This window comes from Taudactylus pleione, unplaced genomic scaffold (genome assembly GCF_031769625.1).
Source record: "Taudactylus pleione unplaced genomic scaffold, aTauple2 ptg000103l, whole genome shotgun sequence".
Classification (NCBI taxonomy): domain Eukaryota; kingdom Metazoa; phylum Chordata; class Amphibia; order Anura; family Myobatrachidae; genus Taudactylus; species Taudactylus pleione.
In genome coordinates this window covers 2247287-2261143 of record NW_028284505.1, presented here as the reverse complement: position 1 = coordinate 2261143, position 13857 = coordinate 2247287, and the positions used below count along the sequence as shown (strand labels likewise).

Genomic DNA, 13857 nt, shown 5'->3' with positions numbered 1-13857 from the left:
TGTCAGGGAGACTCCCTGAAAAGTCTAGCAATCTCCCTGATTGCACCTTACTCCCATTATGTAACTGTTATATACTTGGGGGGGGAATAAATCAGAGATATATACATTCAAATGGTATAATCAGTGCCATTTCCCTGCATTGGTTATAAGGCACAAAGGGCCTGATTCAGACCCACTCGCAAGCGGCTGTCCGCTCGCAAGTGGGTCGATGTTTTGCACTGAGCATGCGCACGACGGAGGGAGCTCCGTCGTGCGCATGCGCCAGACGCGACGAGCGAAGGACTTTCCTTTGCTCGTTGTGTCTGATCAAAGGGGGCGTGCTGTCGATGTTGATTGACAGCACGCCCCCTTTGGTGGGCGTGCCGGGGGCGTGCCTCCCTGACGGGGGCGTTCCTAAGGGAACGCCTACCATAAGAAGCCGGCCCACTGACATCACTAGTGATGTCAGTGGGAGTGATTTTGGCTCTGATAGAGCCAAAATCACTCAGGGCCTTGCGGTTGAAAACCTCAACCGCAGGCTCCGGCTCGCAGTTTCGATGGTCGCGATGGTCAAGAGACCATCGCGGCCATCAAACTGCATGCTCGTATAGGCTGTGGGTGGTGACCCACAGCTATACGAGCGTCCAGGAGGACGCTCCACAGTTATGGAGGACGGCCCTCATTCAGAGCGTGCGCTCTGCTCAGAGCGTACGGCTCTGAATGAGGGCCAATGATCCCTATGGCTACATGCATTTTTCATATAAGGTTTATATTAGACACTAATACGGAACCACTTGTAAAACACAACACATGAGCGAGCCCTGAAAAGTATCAGAGTGTTTTCATCAACAATTAGATCTTAGTAATTGCTTTTGGGCTCATTTACATATGGATGTAAGTCAGGTTTATCACAGGCCTCTCACATGTAGCAGGGTACGCCCATCACATGTATGACACGCCTCTCAGATGTAACAGTACACGCCCACTTTACCGCCGCGCTCATAAGTACTGCTATCACAATCTCACTGAAATGCTTTTTCAAAAGTAGGCAAGTACGCGTTACATGGGCGTGCATAAATTACCCACTGTGATTGCCTATGCAGCGTCAGTACTCGCAATGTACGACGAGACTTGCAAATTCTGAGACAGGTCAGAGCTGCTGTAATTGTGCGTGAGGGACCGATGTTCTCCAACATTACCGATGAATACACTGGACTGAGAGGTATTACAGATGTGAGAAGGCAGTAATGGACGTCTATGCTGGCTGAGCGGCGGCAGATATATGCATATTTTCGCAGACTCATTACGTACGATTACGCAGCTGCAATCGCAGTTGCGATCCGTGGTGAATCAGGCCCTATGTTTGCAAACAAATGTATCTTTATTGATTAATATATATATATTACAGTAAGTAAGAAACCATCACTGGGTGCAGAGTAATTAGCGGCAGAGTCCCTCTGGTCTTAACAGGTAATGCTGAGATCCATTGCGGTCTGTCAGTAAGCGTTAATATCACAGCCCTATATCTATGGACTAACGCAGTTCTGAAGAGCTCAGGAGGGACTGAAGAATTGTCAGGCTGGTTCAGCAGATCGGGACACAATTTAGATGGTTTAATGAGTGGAGCTTATTTTGTCCCAGTTTTGCACTTAAATATTAGGAGGTATGTAATAGGTGCATTAATATTTATTTTCTGCGTGCTGCATATTTGCCTATACAGTATACAGTATATATCTGGGAGACACCCAAATTTATGGAAGGTACTGGAGCCTCTTGGGGGAGTAGGTCACGCTCCTGGATCCTGCCAATTTCCCCCTCCCTTCGTGTCAATGCTTGCACCTTCAGGCGCACACTAGTACATGAGAGGAAGGCTGACACTAGCATTTGCATATCATCGCAGAACTTCTGAATCAGACCCAGTGTAACTTCTGTTGTATACTGGAGGTGTAGGGGTTGATTCAGACATTGGGGGGTTTCCGGGGTGCGCACGTGCTTCTGTCATCCCCAATTAAAAAAATAAATAACTAGCTAAAAGAGGGAAGTAAGAATTCTGGTGGGGGGAGACGTGGAGAGGTGGCGACTAGGGGCAAGGGCAGAATGCATTGAAGGGAAGGGGCGGCTTGGAGAGCTAGCATTCCCAGTACAAAACTATCGGACATCGGAACCAAAATATCAATGGGTCAGTTGAAATATCATTTGCCCCAATTTCCATCTGCTTTAAAAACAAATTTACCAAATGCACAGAATCGTATGCTGAATATATGTCAATATCTAGATTCATGGCATGCTACTAAGGGGGGGGGGGGGGTGAGCGGTTACGGGAGATCATATACAGATATGCAGAACACATTAATTCCTTGTTTTTACTGTACAATGCAGAATTTATGATTCTTACTCTCATCATAATTTTATTGTTTATAGATTGAAACCAGGTTCCGCTTCACCAAGCAGAATGCGTATTTAAACTTAAGCTGATAAATCCAAGAAGCTTAAATAGCTTTCTTAGAATGAATTCTGTATGCTTTTAAGCCATTCATTGCCATATAAATTGTCTAGTGCTGAAAGCATAAAAAAAAAAAACCTCTAGCAAATAACATATTAGTAGTGAATCAGTATCTGCCAATAAAATACAGACACAATCTTGTAAACGGATCCACTACACGACAATCGCTGATGGACACAATGGCAGAGAGGAAGGCATTATTCATGTACGATTAGGTTTATTTAAAGTATATAGTTATTATTGTATACAGTAGGGCGCTTTGCAAAACGGCGGGTTGAGCAATGCGAGATCTTGTCTCGTAGTCCCTCTCTGGGTCATCGCTATAGAGAAATAATAATATATATGTGTCTCAGCCAGAGATATTTGTGAAAGTGAACATTCTCAGTGTGACGTACGGGTCTTGTACTTACAGATGTGCCTCGTTGCGTGTTAAGCTGTCCTTATAGTGACTCGGCAGCACAGAGCGTATTTTCATGCGACATTTTCCCTTAAAATGCGTCTGATCTCAAACTGATGTGAATAGGACACACAAGCAGTGTATGCTGAATAAAATGATATGTGGCATGGCTATATTCTGTGTGTGACTGCGGGTGTATCTGCATGCATGCAGAATGCTACGGTACAGTGACAGCCGCTGACACTAACGTAGCAATTCGCATGCAAATACAGCCGCAGTCGCACACAGAATATAGGCATGCCGTATAGCATTTTATTCAGCATACACTGCTTGTGTGTCCTGTTCACATCAGTTTGAGAATAAGACGCATTTTAAGGGAAAAGGTTGCATGAAAATACGCTCTGTGCAACCAAGTCACACGGCGCGCATGAGTTATTATGTGTAACGCGACTTGTAGAGCAGGGAGGTAAGATGTATGTGGAAACATCTTCAGCTCTTCTCTAGGTTTTCCTCTGGTGAGACACCAATACACAAGCTCAGCTGTATCCTAAATCCAGAGGTACCGAGCTACTATAGTCCCACATATAATGGTAGTAATAATCATGGCCGGCTCTAGGGGTGTTCGACCTGAGCGGTCGAACAGGGGCGCCAGCCATAGAGGGCGTACCTTTCCCCAGCATCCCGATTTCAGCGGGACAGTACTTCAGCCCACGGGTGGTCAAATCAGGTGGTTGGGGTGCTGGGACCCCGGATTCTGAATGGATGATGCACGCAGGCGCGCGGCATTCATTCAGTGCCGTGAGAGGTCTGGGGGAAGCCCAGCTAGTGAGGATCCCCCCCAGCCTGACGTTATTTGGAGGCCTGCCATGCGGGCCGGGCACGCCCCTCAGATAACGTCACATAAGGAGGTGTGGCCTATGGTAATTAGACCGCGCCCCCAATTTCGGGACACGTAGCACTCGGCCGGTACAGGAGCCGGCCTTGGTAATAATAATGTACCTTCAACCCACATAATGAGTCATTTAAAGTTCTTACGATGGTACATTTTTTGCTTTCATTACCGTTATTTGCTTCGGGGCCCTGGGACATCTCTTTTGTAAAAAAAATTTCGTTTGTTCAATGGTTCTATGTCACAACAAGTTTCTGCAGCTTTAGAAGCACATTTACCTGTCCACATCAGCAACAATTTAGGTGCTTAAGACCCCATACAGGGCCGGTGCAACCATTAGGCAGCTTTAGGCAGCTGCCTAGGGGCGCTGTCCATGGGGAGGCGCCGCTGAGTCCACAAAAAAAAAGGGTGTCTCTTTCAGTCCCAGACAGATTGGTTTAGTGCGTGTGGGGTTGGTTTTATTGAATGCTACAGAGTTAGTGTATGTGTGTGTGGGTTTAATGAGTGCTGGCAGGGTGAGCGTGTGTGCATATGGGGGGGTAATGGGTACTGACATGTATTGGAGCACAGATGTGTGGCCTAAATATATTGGGGCATGGATATGTGGCATAATGTATTGGGAGCACAGCTTTATGGCATAAAAAGAATTTGGGGCACATGTGTGACATATGTACTAGGGTCATTGTTTGGCATAATTCATGGCTATGTGGCATACAAAAACTTTGGTACACAGCTGTGGGGCATGTATTGGGAGCACAAATATGTGGCAAATTATGTATTGGGGCACAAATGTGTGTCATAATATGTATTGGGGGTATAAATGTGTGGCATATTATATATTGGAGGCACAAATGTGTGGCATAATATGTATTGGGGGTATAAATGTGTGGCATATTATATATTGGAGGCAAAAATGTGTGGTATAATATGTATGGCTGGTATAAATGTGTGGCATATTATATATTGGAAGCGCAAATGTGTGGCATAATATGTATTGGGAGTATAAATGTGTGGCATAATATGTATTGGGGGTATAAATGTGTGGAATAGTATATATTGGAGGCACAAATGTGTGGTATAATATATATGGCTTGTATAAATGTGTGGCATATTATATATTGGAGGCACAAATGTGTGGCATAATATGAATTGGGGGTATAAATGTGTGGCATATTATATATTATATATTGGAGGCACAAATGTGTGGCATAATATGTATTGGGGGTATAAATGTGTGGCATAATATGAATTGGGGGTATAAATGTGTGGCATATTATATATTGGAGGCACAAATGTGTGGCATAATATGTATTGGGGGTATAAATGTGTGGCATATTATATATTGGAGGCACAAATGTGTATATATTGGAGGCATAAATGGGAGCAGGGGAGGTGGGTGATATATTGCCTAAGGCGCCCAGACACCTTGCACCGGCCCTGACCCCATATCTATTACCACTGGCAACCCAATGGTGACCGGAACTGGCAGTAGCTTTGATCAACGTTATCCAAGAACCATGGGCTCCAATTGTGGGTTCAACGCAAAACATCCAGATTTATTCAATTTGACAGTACACGTGTGTGGCCCTAATGGGACATGGATCTGGTCGTTTGATGGATGAAAGACCGGAACAGTCCCTGTATGGTAAGCTTTACCATATGATTGTACAAGTACTGTGTATGGAGGTGTCTGGCCTACTCTAACAGAAATAGGAGGAGAGGTCTCACAACTTCTAAAGAGGAGAGGTGAGAAATTGCCCAGATCAGCCAATCAGCTCCTACAGTAGCCATCATTGTTTAGAAGGTAGTAGATAAATGACAGCTACTGTAGAAGCTGATTGGTTGCTATATAGTAAGTGTATTATTACATCACCCCAATAGGTGTATGTCCCCCTTCCTTGGTGCAAAGAGCTGTAGAGCTTTCAAGGTGACTTGGTGATACTGCTGCAGAAAATACTGTAATTGTCTTATTTATACTATTGTTATTAAATATTTGATTTGTATTCAAGGGGGGGCGATACAATTGTTTCATCGCGGGGGATCGAGGGGGGGTGATATTCAGTTGTTTTTGGGCACCCATGCTTCATTGCGCATATCGTGCTCAAGCAGACAGCTTTACCCATCTAAAGTCCTAGTTTGGGCCCCCAAACCTTGAACTTTTCGCACATTTCTGATCACCACCTCAAGAGGGGGGGGGGGACAAGCTGAAATGCCAGCGCCGGTGGCTATCACGCCCCAAACGAAGCAACAACTGAATTGCTCTGTTGGCCGCCCATTAGGCAGAGCTACCAACGAAAATATTTGAGTTTCCCCCCGTGTCATGATAGAATCTAGATTTTCTAGATATCAGTTTGTTATAAAATTTTATTAGCGCAGTTCCTCATCATTACTGTTTTTTGTCCTTGGAAGTTTTCTTGAGGACATATCATTCGTCCCTCTTCTGGAACTAGCAGTTGTAATTATTATTATTATTATTATTATTATTATTAATAACTATATAGAACTATTCTTAAAGAAATATTCATATATTTCTATTATATTATTATCACAAGTGCCTGGGAATTTGAATGCGTGTAATTCCGCTTCCGCACACCGCTGCATAGCGCACGGTCCTGTCGGCACGCCTTCTTTGATGTTCGTCTATATAAGAACGCCCCATTTAGTCCTAATTGTAGATGTGACTGGCATGAGTACAACTCTGAATCAGCAGCAGCAGCTGCGAACGCACGACTCCAGGCCACGGACAATGCAAAAACAAGCGAGATCATCGGCGCAAACGGAACATGAGTCTCACTATATGGAAATGACCCACAGTGGAAACAGTCCTTTATCTATTGCAGAGGTTCTCAACTCCAGTCACCAAGCACCACCAACAGGTCACGTTTTGGGGATTTCTTTAATCATGCACAGGTGAGTTCATCTATATTGCTGGGTCAGTAATTATCTCACCCGCTTACACAGACAGAAATCCTTAAAACATGACCTGTTGGGGAAATTTGAGGGTTACGCTTGAGAACCACTGGTCTATTGTATCAATTAATTTAAACCTATGTACGGCGACACTAATTATGTAACAAATTTAACCGATGGTGTTTAAAGGTCCTTTAAATTAAAAATTTTTAAACTCCATTTGCAGCTCAGTTTTACAGCTCACCTGCAGCACGTCCTGTTGTAGCGTCCTCAGATCCACCGTAATGTGCATCACTGCCTGTGCGTCCAATGTCCTATGTACTCCTCTCACGGGCTGTTAAGTGTTTATGATAGAAAAGGGCCTCATTAAATAGCGTCCTTACACCCGGCAATGTCACACAGCGCTACGCAGTGGCAGAACACAGTTTGCAATTTATATTGGAATATATCGAAAGAAAATGATCCATGCACTTGTGAAAGGAATAAACCCACAACATAAACATGGAGCAACCTCATCAGTACCGCATCTGTGATCAATAACCTACAGTATGTTTTATTTATGGAACTCATTTTAGTGTTTTATTGTTGATGTGGATTTATTAGGAATCAGCAAAAATAAATCAAATTTTGGAAATAAAAAAAAAAAAATTAAGCGTAAGGAAAATTCTACATATCAGACAGTATTTTTAATTAGTATTTCCAAGGCGTTGGCCTAGTTCCAGTGTGTCTATATTTTCTAGATTATTACATAGTGCGACATCTAAAGTTTGTGTATACTTTTCTTTTTATAATTACACTCATTTTTACTGCTGTATGCCACTGATTCAGAGATGGACGTAATGGCAATATTTGCACAGTTTAGCGATTATCGGCACACTGCGCATGCGTCAAGTTTCAGTACTGATGTTGCTCGGAGTGAGGCAGGGACCCTTTGTGGACGGCAACAGGAAGGTGGCGGCTGAAATGCAGGGGTGTCATGACCGTTTTCGGGGAGTGTCTCAGGCTGCGACTGCAATCCCGCACACAGTAAAAATGGCTTCTGTGTCTCCATTCCGTCGGCTATTCTGCAAAACCATAGCAGTAACGCATGCAGGGGGGGTTTCTGAGTACCCAGAAACCCTCCCTGAGAGAAGACACCATGCTATTATACCCCGCCCCTTGCGGCAAAATGCCATAATACGCGGGTTAATAAGGAGTAATTTGGCTCCGCCCCTACTATCGATTGACCCACGAATCGCAGCATTTTGCAGCTAGGGGAGGAGCCTAATGACATGGCCTGCCAGGTCCCGTCCCTGCAGCTGCTGCAAGGTAAGTGTAATGTGTGTGTATGTAAACCCCCCAGGAAAAATCCAGCGTTTGCCCCGGTATAGGGTTACTCAGGACTCCGATAATCGACTGATCTGCGACCAAGCTGCGTCTTTATACGCAGCTGCTTGGATTTGCAAAGCCGCCGGTGAGTGTCACAAAACAAATACCAACTGCTGTGACATTTGCATATTTTCGCACAACCGCTTTGTATAAATTCGCAGCTGGGGCCGTATTAGTGTCCTTCTATAAGTCAGGCCCACAGTGTTGAGGTTGTTGATGGAGACTCCATACCTCCTCCTAATTATTTAAAATAGAAAGATTTATGATCTTGCAGAGATAATTATTTATTCATAAACTCTGCCGGCCCGTTCATTCTGGCGCCGTCTAATGGGAGGTATGATACACTTTGCATTGCTCACATGTTTAAAGGCAAAAATAGTGGTCATCACTTCTAAACTGCGGTACACTGGGTCAGATATCTCCCAATGCCTCCCCAGTTTTCACTTCAGTAAGTTTGGATAGAAATTTCTAACTTTGATTTTATTTATTTATTTTAGCATCCAAATTGGAGCCTGAAAATGGGTTATAAAGTTATTAAATTAAAAATACACTATTTACACTGACATCACCATATACTGTAAGTTACTGCTGACATTTCACACTGTGAAGGTAAACGTGTAATGAGAACGCAGGGTGCGGCTGAATCAGGCAAACAACCCCAGAACGCATTCTCTGAGGGTTTGTAAGTGACGGGTGCACTTTAAGGAGACCATCAGGAGAATTAAGATTAAGGCCCTCATTCAGAGCTGTACGCTCTGAGCAGAGCGCACGCTCTGAATGAGGGCCGGGCTCCATTTTCATGGAGCGTCCTCCTGGACGCTCGTATAGCTGTGGGTCACCACCCACAGGCTATACGAGCGTGCATTGTGATGGTCGCGATGGTCGAGACCATCGCGACCATCGAATTTGCGAGCCGGAGCCTGCGGTTGAGGTTTTCAACCGCAAGCTCCGGAGTGATTTTGGCTCTATCAGAGCCAAAATCACTCCCACTGACATCACTAGTGATGTCAGTGGGCCGGCTTTTGACGGGAGGCGTTCCCGCGGGAACGCCCCCGTCAGGGAGGCACGCCCCCGGCACGCCCACCAAAGGGGGTGTGCTGTCAATCAACATTGACAGCACGCCCCCTTTGATCGGACACAACGAGCGAAGGACTTTCCTTCGCTTGTCGCGTCTGGCGCATGCGCACGACGGAGCTCCCTCCGTCGTGCGCATACTCAGTCCATAACATTGACCCACTTGCGAGCCGACAGCCGCTCGCGAGTGGGTCTGAATCAGGCCCTAAATTCTTTAATCAGTACATGATGCTACCGAAATGCAGGACATTTGTTACTTTGTATTTCTTATCTAGACACATTATTTTAAGGAGCACCAAAGCCTTTGATATAAGTTGGCTTATAAAATAGAGATACTAATTACATTACAGATATTATATTAGCGTTGCCAAGGTGGCACAGATGTGTCCTTATACACTATTGCTCAATTCAGGCCAAATAGCCCCTCTGAGTCCCTGGCGACGCCAAGCGGCTTCTCACTCAAAATGTACATCCGATACACACAAATAAAACTACTGGAAGCGACAAAACATTTTTGCTATTGTGCACAGACCACTGTGCTGTGTGACCTTTGTACATCTGTATGTGACGGAGCCTGAATCTGCGAGCGGTCGCCGCATTCCTCTCGCCAAACTCTATAGTGCTTAATCTGCAATCTTGTATGTTTTCTGTGTGGTTAATGCCGCAGCCCAGCGTCTCTGGTACACTGCGTTCGGCGTTTAGCTGATTCTGTGATGCGTATAATGCGCCCAATGTAAAGAAATATATACGGTACGCTACTCCGGAGCTCAACTCTGATCGGGCAGCGGACAGAAGCTTCTGCGCATGCGCAGAAGCTTCTTCAGCAGTACAATGTAAAATGGGCAGCCGCAGCAGCTCCTCCCATGGGCCTTTGCGGAGCTTGTGAGTGACAGCTCACAGCACCGCCTTCAGCTGCCACCTGTCATGTTCAGAGCAGGAGCTGCGGCTGGCACTAAGGACCTCATCCACAGTCGGTCGAAGCGGCCGCACGGTCGTACGGGAAAAGAGGGACGGATATGTAAATGATTCCCTCGCAAGTTGTGTCCCTAAGTTTGGTTCGGCTGCTGGCCGACCAAGGGGAGGAAGCGGCCGGAATACAAAAAAATACGCCCCCTTCTCGTACGCATTACACGTCATCTCCGGGCATATAAGGATTAATCGAGACCATCGAGAACCATCGGAACTGGTCGTAGAGCTTAAGGTTGACCGTACCCTCTCTTAAGCTCTACGATGATGTCAGTGTAAAAACCTCCCAGGTCACGTGTGCTATGACGCTACTTTGTTAATTATGCACTCCCATAATCCGTATGCACTCCCATAAAACGCTGTTCGCATAATTAGGCACGCCTGCGTCCGAATCTCCACTCCCCCGTTTTCAAGCACCTTCCCGAGGTGTGCTATGGGGAGAGTGGTGCTGTACTGTGAGGGGAGAGGGGTGCTATGGGGAGAGTGGTGCTGTACTGTGAGGGGAGAGGGATTCTATATGGGGAGAGTGGTGCTGTACTGTGAGGGGAGAGTGGTGCTGTACTGTGATGGGAGAGGGATGCTATGGGGAGAGTGGTGCTGTACTGTGAGGGGAGAGGGGTGCTGTACTGTGAGAAGAGAGGTGTGCTATGGGGAGAGTGGTGCTGTACTGTGAGGGGAGAGGGATGCTATGGGGAGAGTGGTGCTGTACTGTGAGGGGAGAGGGATGCTATGGGGAGAGTGGTGCTGTACTGTGAGGGGAGAGGGGTACTATGGGGAGAGTGGTGCTGTACTGTGAGGGGAGAGGGATGCTATATGGGGAGAGTGGTGCTGTACTGTGAGGGGAGAGTGGTGCTGTACTGTGAGGGGAGAGGGATGCTATGGGGAGAGTGGTGCTGTACTGTGAGGGGAGAGGGGTACTATGGGGAGAGTGGTGCTGTACTGTGAGGGGAGAGGGATGCTATATGGGGAGAGTGGTGCTGTACTGTGAGGGGAGAGTGGTGCTGTACTGTGAGGGGAGAGGGATGCTATGGGGAGAGTGGTGCTGTACTGTGAGGGGAGAGGTGTGCTATGGGGAGAGTGGTGCTGTACTGTGAGGGGAGAGTGGTGCTGTACTGTGAGGGGAGAGGGGTGCTGTACTGTGAGGGGAGAGGGATGCTATGGGGAGAGTGGTGCTGTACTGTGAGGGGAGAGGGATGCTATATGGGGAGGAGTGCTCTATGAATGATATATCGTTAAACTATATCGTTATTGTCCATAACGTTCATAATATTGCCTAGTCATGTGTACGCGGCTTAAGTGAGAAAGAAGTGAAAAGGAAATGTATTTCATATCATGTACTAGGGACACTGGGTGGCATATTATGTACTAGGGACACTGGGTGGCATATTATCTACTAGGGACACTGGGTGGCATATTATGTACTAGGGACACTGGGTGGCATATTATGTACTAGGGACATTGGGTGGCATATTATGTATTAGGGACACTGGGTGGCATATTATGTACTAGGGACCCTGGGTGGCATATTACGTATTAGGGACACTGGGTGGCATATTATGTACTAGGGACATTGGGTGGCATATTATGTACTAGGAACCCTGGGTGGCATATTATGCATTAGGGACACTGGTTGGCATACTATGTACTAGGGACATTGGGTGGCATATTATGTACTAGGGACCTTGGGTGGCATATTATGTACTAGGGACATTGGGTGGCATATTATGTACTAGGGACCCTGGGCGGCATATTATGTATTAGGGACACTGGGTGGCATATTATGTACTAGGGACGATTGGTGGCATATTATGTATTAGGGACACTGGGTGGCATATTATCTACTAGGGACACTGGGTGGCATATTATGTACTAGGGACACTGGGTGGCATATTATCTACTAGGGACACTTGGTGGCATATTATGTACTGGGGAGCACTGAGTGGCATATTATGTACTAGGGACACTGGGTGGCATATTATGTACTAGAGACACTGGGTGGCATGTTATCTACTAGGGGCACTTGGTGGCATATTATCTACTAGGAACACTGGGTGGCATATTATCTACTAGGGACACTGAGTGGGATATTATTTACTAGGGACACTGGGTGGCATATTATGTATTGGGGACACTGGGTGGCATGTTATCTACTAGGGACACTGGGTGGCATGTTATCTACTAGGGGCACTTGGTGGCATGTTATCTACTAGGGACACTGGGTGGCATATTATGTACTAGGGACACTGGGTGGCATATTATCTACTAGGGACACTGGGTGGCATATTATGTACTACGGACACTGGGTGGCATATTATCTACTAGGGACACTGGGTGGCATGTTATCTACTAGGGGCACTGGGTGGCATATTATCTACTAGGGACACTGGGTGGCATATTATCTACTTGGGACACTGGGTGACATATTATGTATTAGGGACACTGGGTGGCATATTATCTACTAGGGACACTGGGTGGCATGTTATGTACTAGGAACCCTGGGTGGCATATTATGTACTAGGGACACTGGGTGGCATATTATGTACTAGGGACATTGGGTGGCATATTATGTACTAGGGGCACTGGGTGGCATATTATGTACTAGGGACATTGGGTGGCATATTATGTACTAGGGACCCTGGATGGCATATTATGTATTAGGGACACTGGGTGACATATTATGTACTAGGGACATTGGGTGGCATATTATGTACTAGGGACATTGGGTGGCATATTATGTACTAGGGACCCTGGGTGGCATATTATGTACTAGGGACACTGGGTGGCATATTATGTACTAGGGACCCTGGGTGGCATATTATGTACTAGGGACACTGGGTGGCATATTATCTACTAGGGACACTGGGTGGCATGTTACCTACTAGGGACACTGGGTGGCATATTATGTACTAGGGACACTGGATGGCATATTATCTACTAGGGACAATGGGTGGCATATTTTGTACTAGGTACACTGGGTGGCATATTATGTACTAGGGACACTGGGTAGCATATTATGTATGGACGGTGCATTGTGTGTTCGATTGTGTACTGGGGGGCAATGTGTATCATATTGTGTACTGTGGGAACACTGAGTGGCATATTGTGTTATTGTGTACATGGGAGTGGAATATTATGTACTTAGGGGGCATTGGTGTTACAGTATATTGTGTACTGGGAGGGCACAGTGGCATATTATGTACTTAGGGGGCATTGTGTGGTACAGTATATTGTGTACTGGGAGGGCACTGAGTGGCATATTATGTACTGGGGACATTGTGTGGTACAGTATATTATGTACTGGGAGGGCACTGAGTGGCATATTATGTAGTTGGGGGCATTGTGTTTTTTTTTCCTGTGGGGGGCCAATGTGTTTGTTATTTTTTCCTGTCAGGGACCAATGTGTGTTGTTTTTTTCTTGTGGGGGCAAAGTGTTTTGTATTTTACTGTGGGGGCCAATGTTTTTTATTCCCTGTGGGGGCCAATGTTTTTCTTTTTACCCTACCCCCTCAACAAACTCCACCCCCTCAACAGACCCCGCCTCCAATAAGGCTGCTTTTTCGAAATTTCCCAAGCTGGTTTTCCATCCCAATCTGCCCCTGTCGGCATCTCACGCCACACGGCGTATAGATGCCAGTTGTATGAGGACACATCTGTGTGGGTGTCTCATCGCCATGGCTCAGCATTACTGCGTTATGCCGCAACAACAGAGGATAAAAAGTTCTGTGTACTATGTGAATAGAATAACATAGATAGATCGTTAGCAGTCCTGTA

The 13857-nt window shown here is 46.0% G+C and overlaps 1 protein-coding gene across 1 annotated transcript in view; it reads right to left on the bottom strand.

Moving 5' to 3' along the window:
* Window positions 1-13857, bottom strand: part of LRRIQ3 (leucine rich repeats and IQ motif containing 3) — a 68407-nt gene that overhangs the window by 18415 nt on the left and 36135 nt on the right. Inside the window, exon 7 of the mRNA XM_088470786.1 lies at window positions 6923-7012. Within this exon, the coding sequence (XP_088326912.1) occupies window positions 6923-7012 (90 nt within the window). The remainder of the gene's footprint in view (window positions 1-6922; window positions 7013-13857) is intronic.